The sequence below is a fragment of the Eulemur rufifrons genome, chromosome 18, assembly GCF_041146395.1.
Source record: "Eulemur rufifrons isolate Redbay chromosome 18, OSU_ERuf_1, whole genome shotgun sequence".
Taxonomy (NCBI): domain Eukaryota; kingdom Metazoa; phylum Chordata; class Mammalia; order Primates; family Lemuridae; genus Eulemur; species Eulemur rufifrons.
The window spans coordinates 21,242,056-21,260,407 of NC_091000.1; the positions used below are offsets into that span (position 1 = coordinate 21,242,056).

An 18,352-nucleotide genomic window follows, 5' to 3' on the forward strand; every position below is an offset into this window, starting at 1 on the left:
ATGACCTCATTTGGCACAATCAGTTTATATTTTGGCTGATAAATATTTCTTTTGGTAAGGCACCCACTGATTGGTGGTTTTAAAAACTTCATTTTTTACAAGCCAAGTGGTTCTACTTTTCTTCTTTATCACTTCTACTGGTGTTCGAGAATCTAAAATGTATTAGACATATTCAGAGGGTGGGGCATGAGACAGCTGGTAGGATTCGGCTGGGGACCTTGAAAATAGTGAAGATTTTTTTGTATGTGACTAGAATATGTTTAAAATTAAAACATGACCTGAGAGTAAGATTGGGGAAGGAGAACGGCGGGGCCGTAGAGCAAGGCGAGAGAGCGGGTGTGCACGGGAACCGGCAGGAGGCGGGCTGTGGCCGACCGCGCTGCCTGACCTCCTGAGCTCCGGAGGTGTGCCTTGTCCTGAGCACCCAGTCCTGGTCCCAACTGATGTTTCAAAGCGGTGGGCAAATGGGATCTTTGTTCCCCTTCTGAAGAGAGACAATATAATGACTTTTTTGTTGCTGTTGACCTCTTTTTCCCAGAACATTAATTTGAAGAAGAGGCCAACAAAGCTGATGATTTTTCATATCTTTACAGAATGGATTGATTTTATTAAAAGAATTCCTCTCTGAAATGTCTGCAGCTGTGAAGGCTCTGGTTTACATTTCTGTAACATCTGTTTGCTGAGTCAACCTGAATGGGAAAACCCAGAGGAAGGCCATTTGGCGTCTTTACAAAGTCCTGTATAAATATTCTGCTGCAGCTCATTTCTCTTTAAGGTTGGAGCACTTGGGTTAAGTGTAGTTTAAGCCAAACACAGATAGTGTCTCAGTCATCTGTTCCCACTTTTACTTCCCACTTGGCTGTGTGCTATGAGGGAGGACACTTTGTCTTTTCATGACAGTGGCCAGGTGTGTGTGTGTGTGTGTGTGTGTGTGTGTTCTGCCACCAAAGCTGATTTCACACGTTTCTTGGAATTGAGGTTATTTATAGATAAAATTACAGATTTATGTCAGTTCATGTGGTTTAGGTATTTATAATGGGGGAATGTTGAAGGGAGCTGGATTTTCTATACTTCTGAGTAAAAGACTTTTATAGTAATGGAAGAAAGCATGGCTGGCAGCGAGTCGCCTCTTAAATACTGAAATGATTAGGGGAAAAAGCCCCAGACTCTAGACTCTGCCATCCGTGCTTATGTGCTCCAGGGTCAGTCGAATGAGTTTAATTAAGCTTTTCAGTTGGCCTGGAGCCACCGGATTCTGCTCCTCTCTGTAGCCCTGGCATGCCCCAGAGATCACTTGGCCTCACACAATACAGTGTTGCTTTTAAGGGACTGGCTTCAGTCACCACGAGGAACCTCCTTCCAGGGATTTGCTCAGCAAGATCAGACAGGGAGAAGTTAATCACTTTGCTCCTACAAGGCCAGAGGCTTGCCGCCTGGATCAAAGGCACTAAATTGTAGCCCTTGTTCAGGCAACGGAGAGGGGAGGTGTTCTGCACAGCTTGATGCTGCCTGGCGACCCACAAGAGTGGGTCCCTCCCGGTTCTGCCACCACCCTGCAGTCGCCAGGCGTGGTGCACACCGATCTCAGGGCTTGCAGCCCTCTGTGCACCCAGCAATGCTCCCTGGCTGCTGTGGAGACCTTCCCCATCCTTCCTGTGCTGGATTCTTCTTGCCTCCTGTTCCTTGGGGTTTTGGTTTAGTTTCTTCAGTAGTGACTCCTCGGTGCTGCTTTGAGGAAGTGCAAATGCACAATTTATTTTCCCACTTGTATTGGGACTCTTCCTGGCTGGGGTCAGAATGAGGCTTTATGTTCCTTTTAAAGCTATGACTAGGAGTCATTTTTTTTAAAGGAGATTCTTATTTAAGCTTTACACTAAAACAGCTCATCAGTAGGAAAAACCATATTACTATCTCAGTGTAAACTCTGCATATTGAGCACAAGTTCTTTTGAGTGCCAAGCTACCTTCATCTGCATTTTCCATTTGTATACTCATGTCTGCTTTAAGAGGGGATTTGGATGCGTTTATTTTCCTATGAAATTAGGGTTTGGTTGATAAAACCTTTCTTCTGAATAGTGCCCTTAGACCCGAGCCTCACCTCATTTAAAACATGACATGATCTGCCAGGGTTCATCCATGTAATACTCTTCTGTCCGCACACGCTTAATGTGTGGCTCATCTTTGTGCACGGGTATGCGGGGATGCCTCGCACTGAGGGGCTTCCGTTGCTGGTGGTTGGTCCATGATGGTCTTTTCTCTTGTTCTCTGCATGTTCTTGCCAGTGCTCTGTGAAGAACTGCCGCACAGCCTTCCACGTGACTTGTGCTTTTGACCAGGGCCTGGAGATGAAGACCATCCTGGCGGAGAACGATGAAGTTAAGTTCAAGTCCTACTGCCCGAAGCACAGCTCACACAGGAAACCTGAGGAGAGCCTCGGTGAGGGGGGCACACAGGAGAATGGGGCCCCTGAGTGTTCCCCCCGGAATCCGCTGGAGCCCTTTGCCAGCCTTGAGCAGAATCGGGAGGAGGCCCACCGGGTGAGTGTCCGTAAGCAGAAGCTGCAGCAGCTGGAGGACGAGTTCTACACCTTCGTCAACCTGCTGGATGTTGCCAGGGCCCTGCGGCTGCCCGAGGAGGTAGTGGATTTCCTGTACCAGTACTGGAAGTTGAAGAGGAAGGTCAACTTCAACAAGCCCCTGATCACCCCAAAGAAAGACGAAGAGGACAATCTAGCCAAGCGGGAGCAGGATGTCTTGTTTAGGAGGCTGCAGCTGTTCACACACCTGCGGCAGGACCTGGAGAGGGTAATGATTGACACTGACACCTTATAGTGACTTAGAGAAGAAGATGCTCTGGGCGGGCATTCGCCTCTTTGCAAGAAATGATAGCCAGTCATTTACTCTCAGACCCTTGTACACACCGCAGCATGAGGTTGTGTTGGTTAAATACACCTGTGGGCTGGTAAACTCACTGTACACACGTGCAAGACTGCCACTGAGTGGGGAGCTTCTTTGTGATTTTTTTTTTTTTAAAAAACACTTTCCCATTAATCTTACTGTTCTGCAAGATCAAATGGGGTGTGTCTTTTCCCCTCCTTCATTATAGTGCTAGAGGGAACTGAAGCCCAGGAAAATTACCAAGGAGCTGGCTCAGAATTATTCACAACTGATTTAGAAAATCAGAATGGATTTAATTTATGGCGGGGGTGGGGGCGGGGGGCACAGAGACAGGAAAATCCCTTGTTCAGTTCAGGGAAACACTGGGTGCTGGTGGCGGGCTCACTAAGCACTCGCTGGCCCCCCTTTGTTCTGTGGCTCAGTCACGGGCACTCCCAGTGCTGTCACGGAGCAGAGCAGGCTGTGGGCGCCTCGTGTGCGTGTGAACTCCACGCAGCACAGGCTACAGAAGACACTCCTGGCGGTGAGGTGCTAAGTCATCACTGAGGCTGTGTATATAGTGTGTGTGTGTGTGTGTGTGTGTCCATCCGTCCATCCGTGTCTCTGTGTGTGTCTGCGGGTGTGGGGGGGTTCCTGGTGCGTGGGGGCATCAGGTCTGTCTGAGGAGCCTAGTCCTACTCAGCGCACTACAGACGCACTGGTTACCACACTGCTGGATTGCTGACCGTGGGGCTGCCTGGAGCCTCAGCTGCTGGCGCTTCAGCTGTTGGCTGCTTTGTGCCTCCCCTGCCCTCCGTTACCTTTGGGGTCCCAGTGTGGACCTCCCTTCCTGCTACCGGAATAGTTAGGAGTGGGCCATCTTCCCCCAGGGGCCCTGCTCCCTGTAGATGGTTTCTGACAGGCTTGCTAATTGGGGCTGCTGCCTAGAGCACCTTCTGTGTCAACTCCCCTGTCTATGGCCCACTGGTTAAATTCATTAGTGTGAAAGATAAGGGACTAGGCTTTCTGGCCTCAAGCAGTCTGCACTGAAAGGCACCCAACTGGCCTGAGACAGTTAACACATCTCCCTCAAGCACCTTGCTTATTAGTGGGGAGTGACTCACCTGCTTTGGAGAGCATGTGACTCATAGGTGATGTGAAATGGGAGTGGAGGCAAAGAATAGGGATAGACGGGAAGCACTGAACCAGATCGCCCAGAGACCTGCGCAGCCCTGCTAGAGGTGGTGTAGAAGTGAACGGATTTTTAAGTGCTTGTTAGAGACCCTTTTAATACGGTGACTTGAGCACCAGACCAGGTTGGGATTCCTGGGAAGGCAGGAGCTGGGAGCAGGTTTGTGAGGCTTCTCTGCTCCCACACGCCCCCTGGTGGTGAGTGTAAAGAAGACCTCGCCTCTCAACCACATGTATGTGTGGCATTTTTGTTAAGGGATGAGAAGGGATTCAGAAGGATAAACTGGAATCCTGGTGAGAATCCATTATCCCAACCCGACAACCGCTGTAATTGGGGTGCATGAGCTGTGGAGTCAGGTAGTCCTTGGGAGGGGAGGACGAGAAGTCTAATGTTTGGACTGTGTTTGTCTCACAATCACCACAAAATAAAAGTGTAGAAAATGCTTGTGGTGTACTAACTCTTTTCTGTACTTAAGTTACTCAGATTAACATGCACTTATAATTAAATTTGAAACTTTTTTTTTGGAGTCATCACTGTCGCTGTTGAAGTAGAACAATGCCAATGATGTATGAGAAACAGGGAATAAATCAGGATTTGTGTGTGTGTGTGGCATTACTTACATTTACTTTTTAAAAAGTCTAAGAGATGCTAGGGAATTTAGTCTTAGTTTAAAAAGGGTTTATTATAATGAAAAATGTGTTTCCCCAAATCTGTCATGATGTCTTAAATGGTGGAGGCTTTAAAACATTGAAAGCTTTGCCATTCCCCAGAGTTGCACAGCTCTTTGTAATTATAAACAATAAGTGTATCAGGCGGGGGGTGGGGGGGGCTCATCGGGGCAGGGATGATAAGAACATCAAAAATTACTACTATCTTGTTTTCTCAAGTAAGTCAGTGTTCTGTTTGACTCACACAATATCACTTCATAGTAGATATTCAAAAATTATATAATTCATGTGACTATAATGGAAGCATATGGTCATTCCTAAACTGACAAGGGAGTAGCCTTCATTAAAAAAGCAGAGAACTCAGAATGATTATGGTAATTGCTCTTTCCTGCAATTATACACCTTGGGGTATTGCACACCTGGGTACCAGTTCTGGATCTGAAAGTTAGGTGACAGGAAAGGATTTCAAGAGGGTTTGGGAGCCCACAACTTTAAGAAGACATGGCTGCTGATGTGGGGAGAGGACACATCAAGTTCCCAAGGCTCACTCTCTGGTGTGATTCCTTTCCCCTAAATATTGTCTTTTAAAGGATGCAGTAAATGCGAGCTCAGCAAATGAGTACTTTTCACATAAAGACATGCTACCTCTGCACTCTGGCTAGTGGTTTGGAAAGTAGCCAAGCCCTGGGGGACAGTCCTACTCATCACTCAGAGGAATGGTCATCTTTGAAAATCTGATAGAGGCTACAGTTTTTCCCTGAACAAAAGGCATGTTTAGCTTTAGTGTTGCCAACAGTGTTTAGGATTCAAGAACACCTACTAAAAGCATTCTTGGGGCAGTTCTCAGGGTGTGGTCCCTGACCAGCTTCAACATTACCTGGAAACTTGGTAGAAATGCAAATTCTTGGGCCCCTCCACCAGGAGTTGGGGCCAGCACTCTGTTTCTGTGTGGGAACCACTGCTGTAGGGGAAGTGATTCTAGTGTGTGAGGCGGTGTGAGAATGCACTAGCAGCTGTTGTTTTTGGGTGCCTCCTCGCTGGCAATTGGAAGAAGACGAAGCAGAGGAGAAGTTTGGTTGACCAGTGTACAGGATGGGACAAACAGGATGTGTTTTGAGGATAGGAGAATGTCAGTTCAACTCTACACACAGGTTGCTGATTAATGTTGTCCTGTAAGGACTTTGTGCACATGGAGGTCAGGTTTAGGGTGTCACTACTCTAAAGTGTGGTTAGTCAGGGGCTGGTAAGTTCCAGTTGAAAATCATGGCCTTTGCTTTTTGGATTTATATTTAGGCACTTCTCACCAGAGATCATGGAGAATGGAAGTGGGATTTTTCCACTTTGCAGCCATGGCAAAGCCTTTCCCAGGGGAAGTGGTCAAAGCTACCCAAATTAGGCTTGAATAAAGTTCAGGCTCCCTGGTTTAACTATTTCCCATTTTCATGGATAACTTCAAGTAAAAGAGATAATAAGTATCTGCTATACATCTGACTTGAATATGAGAGCAACCTGTCTACTCCTAGGATGTCAGAGAATTTATTTCCATTTCCTATTTCCAGAAGTCAGATTCCTTGTCTTATTCTGTGTTTTCCAGAAGTTTTAAATCTGTGACAAGGATGTAGGTCTGGCCCCTTGTTTTTGAGTTTCCACTCTGATACTCCTCTGGGTGGGACGTATGTATCAGTGGTCTGTTAGCCACCTCTGTTCCCACATTGGTCAGGATTTCTCTAAAGGACGCCCACTTCCTGGTTTGGGGGTGGGTGTGCAACTGTCAGAGAAGGGACTACCTTACCCAGGCTGAGTGACAATAACATATTATTTATGCTGAGCCAGGGAGAGTGCTTTTCTTCTCAATTCTTTAATTTTAAAATATATTTCTTTTAAAACAAGAAGTATTAGTAATATAAGGGATCGATGTAGAAAAAAAGAGAGACCCTCGATTGGTTAGGATCATCTTCCTGCAACAGCCCAGGAGATTATGCCATGATGCAAATGCAAAAGCCAGTCAGCCCTTGTCCTGTTTCTCTCAATAAAGCCTCCTGTCCTCTGGCAAATGAGAGCCTTGAACACAACTGGAGCTGTCAGGGTTCAGAAAGGACTGGAGACCTTGGGGGAAGTGTCTGTACTTAAGCCAGAGCACAAAATTTTGTGTCCTGACAGGGCTTATTGACTCTAGTTGCTGTCCTCATTGTCCCAGAAAAGACTGGTGACCTTTGAACTCTTTACATTAAAAGTAAGGTGATAGTACTTGGTTGAGTTTATGGAAAAAAAATAATAAAGTAAGGTGGCTGGGGAAGGGATTGCTCCTAGGAAGACATGAGTTTAAGGAGAGCGCAGGCGTGGCCTTGACTGCAGGAGCTGAGGGGAAGACGGGGCCCTTCTCTCTCCTGCCACTGGGACTATTTAGGTGGTCTTCTCCACATCTTCCTGAAGAAAGGTTTAATTGTATATCTGGTATGTTGTGCTTTCAGGCCTGTGTAATCGAGTCAGCTTTACCAATAGAAAATTTGAGGACTAAAGGATTAAGGGGGTATAGTGACTAATTCTTTACATTTTGTTTCTGTATTGAGAGGTGACAGGCAGCTTTAAAAATGGGGAATGCATCTAAGTGTTGATTACTGAGTATGGGCTAGTGAACGTGTACTTGTGATGCGAAGCTGATAGGAAGTGGAGCTCTTAGCACTTGGGTCTTTTCAGTTACAGATGCATCAGGAAGAGGGCAATAGCAGTTTTTCAAGTAGTGACACAGAGAGCTGGATTGGAGATGTCGACCTAGCAAATCATTGGCGACGTGGGGAGGACGTTTCCTAGGTATTCAGACACTTCATAGGAACACATGAGCTACCTGCTCATCCCAGGCATTTCAGAGTTCTGTGTCCAGTTGACAGAAGTTTACTTGGGTTCTTGGTGACCATTTGGTTTCCTGGCAGGGCTCCTCTCTGGTGGCCCTTGACCCTGTGTTTACCAAGTTCAACCTTCCGAAGATGCTTGATAAAGTGCAGCCCAAGTGGCTGCTGAACTGCTCTAAAGCCATTGGCAATAGAATTCATGGGAAGAAGATGCTGATGGGTGGTAAACAAGGTCCTCTGACAAGAGGGAGCAAGTCTTGGCTTGGACACCAATGGCCTTCTCTTTGCCGGGATGGCCAGGTGTGGTGGAGGAGGCAGGGCTTTTGCACAAGTTTTATAGACGTTCCTCCCGAGATCTAACCCTTTTTTTCTGTGTCGCTGTTGCCTACACTGAGGGGTATTTTTGCATACTTGCTATCTGCCCAAAAGGGGAGGAGAGATTGGATAATTGTTTGAAGTACATTTTGATTTCACATGTCTATCCAGGCCCTAGTAGGACCAATTTCTCTCAGGTAAAGAAAATAAAAAAGCACCACAGTACTGTCATAATGTATTGCTTACTTAGAATCTTTATTCTCTACATTCTAGGTTCGGAACCTCACTTACATGGTGACCCGCAGGGAAAAGATTAAACGATCTGTGTGCAAAGTCCAGGAACAGATATTCAATCTTTACACTAAGCTCATGGAGCAAGAAAGAGTTTCAGGTATGCCTTAAGCCCTGGTAGGTCAAAATACAGGGCACGGGTTTGTAAGCCTTAACACTGTTAAGGGAAAAAAAAAAAAAAAAATTAATTTTCTTTATCCCATGGAAGAATTTAAGAAGCACAGACTTTCATATTTAAAGAAAATCTTTAGTTATTTGAAACATCATGATTTAGGGAAAAGCTATGAATTTGGCCTCAAATTCATGAGTTGAATCCTGTATCTACTTGCTGACCAAATACAAGCAAGTCTTAATTCTGAGTTCCCCAGCGTCTTCTTATGTAAAATGGGGATGATATTTCAAGCTACCTTTTGGAATTGTGAGACTCAAGTGAGACAGTGACTTATATATTACAGAACACTTGGTAAATGTATCATGAGGATACCTAAACAGATTTATAGATTAGCGTTTGGATCTACCTGTAACATCTGGTAAATATATCTTAAGACTGTGTACTTAAGACACTTGTCCATTTTTAGATAATGTTTGGTGTAGATGGGATTTTTAATATTTATGAGATTGAGCACCAAGTATTTATTTAGTGCCTTCTATTTTGCATTACTCTGGACTAGGCATAGAGGCAGTTCTAAACTATGTACTTCCTCCACTCTGGAGAACACATCAGTTACTTGGAGATCAAGGGCAAAGTTGGGCAAGTTGTTTAACCTCTCTGGGGTTCATTTGATCTGTAGAAAGAGGTTTGGTCTAGAATCATGACCTCCAAAGTCCCTTTTAGCACCAACATCCTGTGATCATAAGCCCCAGAGAGTACGTAGTATAAGGATTTCAGAGAGGAAGATCTGTTGAGTGTGGATCAGGCAGAATCATGGAACTGATGGAACCGGTTAGGTCTCGGACAGGACTTCACTGCAAGGCAGTGAGCATCTCTCTCTCTCGCCTTCCACTGCCCTTTGAAGTTACAGCAGCAGCATTCTCGGGGCTTGTGATGTACAGTGATAGTTGATTCACTCTTACTTTTCTGTGATTGTGGCTTTTTGTCACTGTATCTAGATTATTATGAAACATAGGAACAACAAAGAAATTGTTAGATAACCTGTTTTGTGGAATCCACATTCTGGTTTGTCTATAACTAGGCAGACATATGTGACTACAGGAACTTGGTCAGATGAACAAATACAAAAAGGCCTGATGATGTGTTACATAGTTTGAATGGCATTAACTTACTGACATTATGCTAGATATTTTCTTACCAAGACAAAATACAACATTAAATATTTTCCAGATGTATCAAGTACATGTCATTAGCTGGAGCTTGGAGTTTAGTTATAAGACTTGTAAAATAAATTTTTCTAGTTAGGGTATCATATGTAAAAGTAGTTTGATTCAGATTCTTTGTTTTAAAGTGAACTTCCATCTCTTCATTATTCCTACTGTAATATAAATAATTGGGGTCTATTTTATCACATGCTTTTGTGTCCTTATATAAACGATCCCCATGGAAGGCTGCCTGGTGCGGATCACCCGGTCTCTGGCCAGCAGATGCCGAGCTGATATTGCCTGGGATCATTAATGCGAGTTGTGCCTGTGGAGTTGTGCCATCGGAGGGCTATGACTCTTGTTAAGTTGTTTTATATCGAGCAATTACCTATAAAAATAAGCTGCAAAGAGCATTTTCATCTGATTTCACTGGCATCATTTTTTATTGATATTGTAGGCAGCTTTTTGCATTTCTAGGCTGCGGTTTTTGCTTGGGTGAATGAATGAGATTCTTAACAAGGTTGGGAGGTGTTTTGTGTTAACACAGCTGTAATGTAGATATGCATTCAGAAGTGTTATTACTATTCCAGAAAAGGAAAACAAATCCTCCTTCTCTTCTAAGAACCATTACTAGGTATGATTAGTTGAAAACAACATTAATCTTCCTGTGGGATGCTACAGGGAATGCAGTTGAAAATCTTTAGGATGGTTTTTCTTTTTCCAGTTCTAACCTTATCAGTTGTCATGCCTCAAGTCACTTTCCTGCCTTGTAAGATAGGAGATTGCAAGTGAAACAAAGCAGGTGGCCATGATTTATACATGTCATTAGGGTCCACGGTTTAAATTCTGTGTGATTCTGAGAGCGAGTAGAGTCATTCTGCTGAATGAGAGTGTTTTCTGTAGAAACATAAGCACATGGAGGTTATGAGTTGGGGGCTCTTCAGAGACAACAGATTCCAAATCAAGTAGATAGAAATCAGAATTCAGAACATGTCAGTCCCTCCTTAATCTTTCTGTTTTCCCATGGTAGGTGATCCAGTAAAAGAAATACATTAAGTGTGGCATGAAGGTTGATTCTAATGATTGAAAAGTCAGGCACTTCCAAACTAGCAGATTGTAAAAAACTCTCCCTGGTCATGACAGGTCTGTATTCAAAGTTGCTAGCTAGTTATGTTTCCTTTGCTTGCAGTGTCCACGTCTGATAAGCATTAAGTTTTCAGATGGGCTGCTCTCTCATACTCTGGGGACTGAACCTTGTCTTCCTAGTGGTTCATACCTTATGGGAGAAAACAAACATGGGAACTGCTCTTCGTTAGATGCTTTTGAGGCTCTTGCAGAAATATGGTTGGTCCTTCTGATGAACTCTAATGTGTTATGAATTCACCCAGTGTTTTCCACACTGAGAGTTCCAGTTCATTAGTGGGTTGTGAGATGAATTCAGTGGGTCATGACCAGCTTTAAAAACAACATATAATAAAAAATGTCAGAGTGATGAGGGTTAATATTATTTCATGAAATGTGAACTTTTACTATGCTGTGAAATTTAGTCTTACCATAATTTGCATAAAAAAGTTTGAAAAACACCAATCTAACTTATCCTCAAATTGAAAGACAATTCTGTTGAATCCCACAAATAGATTTTGCACTTAATAGTGAACTTTTTTCTTGAATACGTGTCAAGAATGCTTTTAACCATTTTCCTTTATTCATTTTACATATTTACATGTATTTGTCCTTATAATAGTCTTGCGAGGTTGTAGACACTTTGGAAAAAGAAACTTAGAAGCCCCAGTCCCTGCCCTTTGGGGGCTCCATGTCACAAGGGACAGTGGTGGTACATGGTGCAGCTGCTGCTATATGACCGGGGAGAGGGAGAAGAGGCAGCCGTCGGCCGCCTGACACATTCTGCGTACACTCCCCTTTGAAAATCAGATAAGTTATTTTGTTTGAAAGGAAATGTATACCTCAAAAAGATACTGTTTTATGAAAAATTATGTGGACTTTTAGCTGTTTTAGAAAACATAGCATATTGAGTATGCAGACTGAATGTAGATTCTCAAGGCAGGTCATATCTTTACTATAAAAACCAAAGTTTCTCAAATTAGGTGTTTGTTGTACAGTTGGGTGGAAAGTCTGTATAAATTGGGCCACACTAAGGGTCTAGAATTTTATTCTTTTCGATTTGCTTCTGCTCTAATTTTTCTTATTTGTGGTTTCCTGTTCACAGGTGTGCCTTCTTCTTCCTGCTCCTCCTCCTCACTGGAAAACATGGTTTTGTTTAACAGTCCTTCTGTGGGCCCTGATGCTCCCAAGATAGAGGACTTGAAGTGGCATTCTGCGTTCTTCAGGAAACAAATGGGTACTTCCTTGGTTCATTCACTGAAAAAGCCCCACAAGCGAGATCCACTGCAGAATAGCTGTGGGAGTGAAGGCAAAGCCCTGCTGAAGCAGCCAGACCTGTGTGGTAGGAGGGAGGGGATGGTGGTCCCAGAGAGCTTTCTGAGTTTGGAAAAGACCTTTGCAGAAGCACGTCTCATGTCAGCACAACAGAAAAACGGTGTGGTGATGCCAGACCATGGGAAAAGAAGAGACAATCGTTTTCATTGTGATCTCATTAAAGGAGACTTAAAGGACAAACCTTTTAAACAGAGTCACAAGCCTCTCAGGTCTACAGACGTGTCCCAGAGGCATCTGGACAACACAAGAGCTGCCACCTCCCCTGGAGTGGGGCAGTCAGCACCTGGCACAAGGAAGGAGTTAGTGCCCAAGTGCAATGGCTCCCTAATCAAAGTAAACTATAATCAGACTGCAGTCAAAGTGCCTACAACACCCGCCAGCCCGGTGAAAAACTGGGGAGGATTCCGGATTCCAAAGAAGGGGGAACGGCAGCAGCAGGGAGAGGCCCCTGAGGGGGCCTGCCACCAGCACTCAGACTACCCGTATCTGGGCCTAGGCCGAGTTCCGGCCAAGGAAAGGGCGAAAAGCAAATTAAAATCCGACAATGAGAATGACGGGTATGTCCCTGACGTGGAAATGAGTGACTCAGAGAGTGAAGCATCAGAAAAAAAGTGTATACATGCCAGCAGCACTATCAGCAGGAGGACAGACATCATCAGGAGAAGCATCTTGGCCTCTTGATGACACAGCGGTGGTGTGGGAAGCCCCGTGGGCTCGTCACTGGGTGTGCTAGAGGAGAGCTCTGACGTGGGGACAAGCAGAACCCCATTACTCCTGAGCTACACAAACACATTTACTTGCAATTCAGATTGAATTTTTTTTCCAGAGTCATTTATAAATCATTGTTGTGAAAAGTTTGTGTTATTTGCAACTTGTTGAGGAAACAAAAGAGTAGACTGTAACCGTAAGACACTGCTAAGACTAGAACCTGAACTAAACACTAAAATAAGAATGGATTACATAAGTTTTAAAGAGGGCAAGGCTTAAATAAGCCTCATGAGTTTTTATTGCCTTCTGTATTCTTCCCAAAGCACAAACTCATGGTTACCTGAATATACGGAATCAGATATGGTTCTTGAGAAACCCTCACATACAATTTATAGCCCATAAAGCTTATTTTCTAGGTCTATGGTAGATCTTGAAATCATATGTCTATTTTGGCCCACAAGGCTGTTTTTGCATTATCGAATACAGGCAGCAGCTCTGAAGCTTCAGTAACACTAGGGAATTCATGTGTAGATACAGCAGTAGGGGAAGAGAGCATTTTAGAAAAGGTCACTACTGGAAGAGCTGAGGGGACAGGGTAGCGCTGCTGCAGTGTGGAGATGTAGGGTCAATGTAGCAAGGTCTTGCTGCCTGAAGCCTGCAAGTGGGTTGTGGACATAGGACTGGGGAAAAGTGAAGCCTTTAGGAAAGTTCTATCTAAGAAAGGGCAGTTGAGGTACAAATTTTACCAGTCCTCTTGACCTTCCTCCTCCCTAACCACTAGCTCTTGGGCCAGCTTGGGATTTCCCTGGCCATTGCCAATACCTGGCCATCTGGCTTCCAACAGTACAATGGCTATTCAAGTTCAAGCGATGAACTTCCAGACTCTGGTGACTCATACTTCCCAGAGCCAACCACTAGTGCGTATGTCGGGGAATCCAGGCTTCCAACATGATTGGATTCCTTAAGAAAAAGGAAAAAAGAAAAAAAAGAAAAAAAAAGGAAAAAGAAAAAAAGGGAAAAAAAAGCAAAATAGGTTATATTTTAAAAACAATAGAGAGGCAATAAATTGCGATAAGCTCTTACTATTGACCAAGGTTATACAGGAAAAAGATTGAAGTGTACCCTTGAATAGGTTTTCTGGAGTTGGAGTTCTAAACTCTAATTTGTAACTTGGACTGTCTAATTGCAAATGGCAATAACTAGTAAGTTATCAGCAATAATAAATTTAGCATTAAATTTGAGTACAATGTTCTGTTTTTGCACTCACTGTAGTGCGTATGTATTAAGACAGTGGATAGTGTTAAGGTCTTGTTAATTTTCTTTGGAATTCAATGTGGTTGTGAATCAAACTTAAGAGAAGGAAAGTTTAAATAGTAATGAGATTTAGAATTATGGGCATTTGGAACAAGCCCAACTTCCCCTAAATTATTCTTTAGTTTGTTAGTATCAGTATTCAGATTCTTGATTCATTTACACATCTGTTTCCATGTGGCAGGGACATTATGATCCTTAATAAATGAATAAAGCTTTGAGTTCTGTAGTTAACTTTCAAGTCTTCCAGATGATTGTCAACAACAAAAAAAGGCTTATTGAATTCCATCTTGCTATGCAAGTTTTATCAGATGATCAAATAGTAGATCTGATGCATCCCCATTGTATGTATGACATTTTCAAACCAAGTCTTAACTTTTCGAATACATTTTAGTAGCTAATTCAGGGGAGGGGAAAGAATGACCCAGGTTTTTAGATTGACTATTTTTGAGCTATGGGGCTCATTTTGAAAGACTGCTGTCCAGATCAGCTTGTTGCTACAGATAATAGAAGGTTCTTAAGAATCCAAGTTGTACATTCACTTGTAGCATAATTTGAAAATTAGATTTTTTTTTTTTTTTTTTTTGCATATGAGCAAAAACCTTTTGCTGCATACAGGAGAAGGTTGGACTCTACAGTTATCTTTTGACTACAGCAACAGCTCTGGGTGAGAGTAGAATTTATAGAGGGGTAATTTGTCAAGCCATAGAAAGAAAATCTAAATTAATCTAGTAAGTGTATGACCTCTCACCATTTTAAGAGGTATCAGATTCATTTGCACTATTAGGAATGCTAGTTTTGTGCAAAAATAATGCCTTACCTATTTTTTCCCCACATTTAGGTTGAAAAGCTTTCAAATGTTCCAAGTTATGCTGAACCAAAAAACAAAACAAAACAAAAACAAAAAAAAATAAAAAACCGACACAAAAACAAAACATACAAAAAAAATAAAAAGCCCACACTTTTTATTCCTGCTTCAAAATGCAAATGGTATAGAGCACGGTTTCTCTGACAGTATAATGATAGCTTTGTAAGTTAGTTTCATGTCATGCTGGGAACTCTGTATGAGGTGGCCATAAGCAGCAACCAACCCAATCTACCCACTTGTATTCTATTAGTATGGAACCATTTGCTTTTTTTTTTTTTTTTTTTTTTTAAGCTTTATCTTTTCCTTGTGCATCCTGACCAAGAAATATCTTTGATTATGATCAATGTATTATGTCAAAATGTAGGCTAGTTAAACTTTTGTAAAGTTGCCTGGAATGTCATTTGTTAGGTTATAAACACAAAATCTAAATGAAGGGTTTTATGTGTTGTGTACAAATCTTAATTATTTTGAAATGGACAAACTTGTCATTACATTTGTAACCTTGTACAGAGGATTTTTCACTATGTGCCTAGCTTGGTGTCCCTTCAGCTAAAATTGAAAAAAAAAAGGTGCATGAAGAGTTAAAAATCAGAAATTAAAGTATATGTAGAGATGACTATTTTATATTACATGGCCCAATCCTGTATTTATTTCTACCCCCTTTTTGAAAGTATTTATAAAACTAGTTGAGGACAGCTGTATTTTTTTGTTAACTATTTAGTAGAATTGTGCCTTTTTGTCTGTATGTGAATAAATGCTGTACATTTTGCAGTACATTTTAAGTGTCTTTTGAAATCTGCTTTTGCTAGTTATTTAAAGGTGTGTATGACTTAGTCCTGAATCTTACAGTCTCACAGTTTAGATCAGGAATGAGAACTATACAGAACATGACAAGATTGGGAGGAGCACCGATTCCTGGCGCTGCTTTCTCGCTTAGCTCTCATAGGGAGACTGAAAAGTGATAATGGTTTGATTTTAGTTTCCCCACTTGGAGTTCTTTGCAGAATACAACTTTGGATCTGAAAACATCTAACTGTTGAAGCAACGTAGTCTTTAGCGTCAGAGAGACTTGTGTTCAAAGGCTGAACTGTAGTTTACCAGCCACTAAACCATGGCCAAGTCACTTTACTTTTATGAGCCACAGTTTTCCCATCTTTAAAAAGAGAGTCACATCTTAGTATCTTGCTGGGGGTTGTGTATTTAAAGCAAATTTATAAGAGCATCTCATACAGAACATGTATTAGGCATTGAGTAAATGGTAGGCTATTTTGTTACTAGGAACAACGCTGATATTTGCAACATTAACTGACGAGCTTTCTGAGGCAAAAAAAATGTCATTCCTGAATGATGAGAAGGTTGTATTTATAAGGCACTTTAAAAAATAATTTCTCGGGCCAGGCGCGGTGGCTCACGCCTGTAATCCTAGCACTCTGGGAGGCCGAGGCGAGTGGATCTCTTGAGGTCAGAAGTTCCAGACCAGCCTGAGCAAGAGCGAGACCCTGTCTCTACTAAAAATAGAAAGAAATTATCTGGCCAACTAAAATATATATATATAGAAAAAATTAGCCGGGCATGGTGGCGCAAGCCTGTAGCCCCAGCTACTCGGGAGGCTGAGGCAGTAAGATCGCTTGACCCGAGTTTGAGGTTGCTGTGAGCGAGGCTGACGCCACGGCACTCTAGCCGGGGCAACAGAGTGAGACTCTGTCTCAAGAAGAAAAAAAAAATAAAAAAAATAATTTCTCAAAGAGCAGTTTCATTAAATGCTTTCTTTTGATCACAGAACTCTGGAATACTAGGGCAAAGAAGAGAGATTATTTGCTTTCTACAAAGAAGACTTGTCTAAGATCACAGCATTAGGCATTGGCAGAACTGGGCCTATACCCTCGTTCTAATTTCTAGTTTTGAGTTCTCCTGGCCTGAAACAGTCTTTTATATAAACACTACATGCAGAAATTAGGATATACTGAAATGTACCTTTCTTTCTCTTTATGTTGGGAACAGTAAAACTGGTGTGGATTACACATTCTCATAATGATTAGGAGCCACAACAGGGTAGCTGTCTTGGTCTAATTTACAATTTTTGTAAAAATTTGACCAGTTTTTTTTTTTTTAACATGAATTGTTCATACATTTTGCTAAAAGCTTGTTTATTTCTCCTTGTTTCTCCTTAGTGACTATTTACTTCCATATTGCTTGCTCTGAGTAAGACCCCAGAGAGAAATAACTGTGATTCTTCCTACAAGGTCTTCAAGTGGAATAGCCACAATAGTTCCCTAGGGAAATTAAGTCCCCAGGAGCCAAAGGAAAGGTCTATCATTGGCAATTCTGCAATCTGTGATGGGAAATGTGGCACCAGGGACTTACGTTCATGTTTTCATTCAAATCATTTAGAAAATGGTTTCTACCTTTGAAACATTAGCCATCTGCAACAAACTTTGCAATTAACTTCAAGGTTGAAATCTTCAATATGATTTCCCTTTAATGCTCAGAACTGCATTCGATGATGTTTTCTAGTCTGAGGTAAAATAGAAGAGCTCTGATTGCCTGGTCGTTGAAAAAGGATAAAAGCAAATCTAATATGTTACCTACTTCCTTGACTTGAACTGCTGTCTCTGCCACTCAGTTTGGTATCTCTGAATGCAGCTTCTCCTGGGTTCTAATAGACTGTTTATTGAACATTTCCTCTTGGATGTATACAGGTACTTGAGATTTTGAAACTCCTTCTTTTTCTATGTCCTATTTTAGAGAATGCCATCCCAGCCTGAAAACCAGGAGTCCTTTGTGAATCCTTTCTTCACCTCTCACAGCCAAATAGTGATCAAGGTCTGGGTCTGTGTATTATACCTAATATTGCCCCAGTATTTTTCACTTCTCCTGATCCCACTACCACTTGCCATATAATTCAGGCCTCTTCATTTCTTGCCTGGATTACTGCAGCTGCCTCTTAACCTGGTTTCCCTGACTCAAGTCTTGCTGACATTAATTCCTCTTTACCTCAATTAGCTGCGACCTTGCCAACGCTATCTCCATAGTGATATCTTCTGAAATAAACACTGATGTTGCCATTACGCATAGCCTTTAAGGGAACCTCCTGACTTTTGTCGATAATTACAAAGGGCTTATCAAGTGGCAGGCACTGGTCTGTATTTTATATTAATTAGTTTAATCCTTATAACGTGAAGTAGGCACTATTACCTGTGATTTGCAGATGAGGAAGCTGAGGTACAGAGAAATTAAGTAATTTGCTCAAGGTCAGTAATAGGTGGTAGAGCTGGGAGTCAATCCCAGCCCATCTGGGGTTGAGCCCTCTAGGCTTTCCTGCCTCTCAGAATATAAAAATAGTTCATGTAAAGTAATTCATGTGTTTTTGACTATACCAAAGACTATACATGTGAACTTTAGTTCAATGAATTCCTATAAAATAAAGCCAATAATCTTGGTTTAAATAAATACCTTTCAAACACCATGCTTTAAAATACCACGCTTATTTTGACAAATCAT

General features: G+C 42.2%; 1 protein-coding gene across 7 annotated transcripts in view; it reads left to right on the forward strand.

Annotated features, from left to right (window-relative positions):
* JADE1 (jade family PHD finger 1) overlaps window positions 1-15,627 on the forward strand; it is a 57,645-nt gene extending 42,018 nt beyond the window's left edge. For 6 of the 7 annotated variants that reach the window (XM_069492919.1, XM_069492924.1, XM_069492920.1 and 3 more), the window contains exons 9-11: window positions 2,282-2,803; window positions 8,173-8,290; window positions 11,735-15,627. In XM_069492919.1, coding sequence (XP_069349020.1) covers window positions 2,282-2,803; window positions 8,173-8,290; window positions 11,735-12,645 — 1,551 coding nt within the window. In that variant the 3' untranslated portion in view covers window positions 12,646-15,627. Of the gene's footprint in view, window positions 1-2,281; window positions 4,517-8,172; window positions 8,291-11,734 lie in introns of those variants that run through there. The other variant, XM_069492925.1, reaches the window with a different exon arrangement.
* Window positions 15,628-18,352: the final 2,725 nt, after the last annotated feature.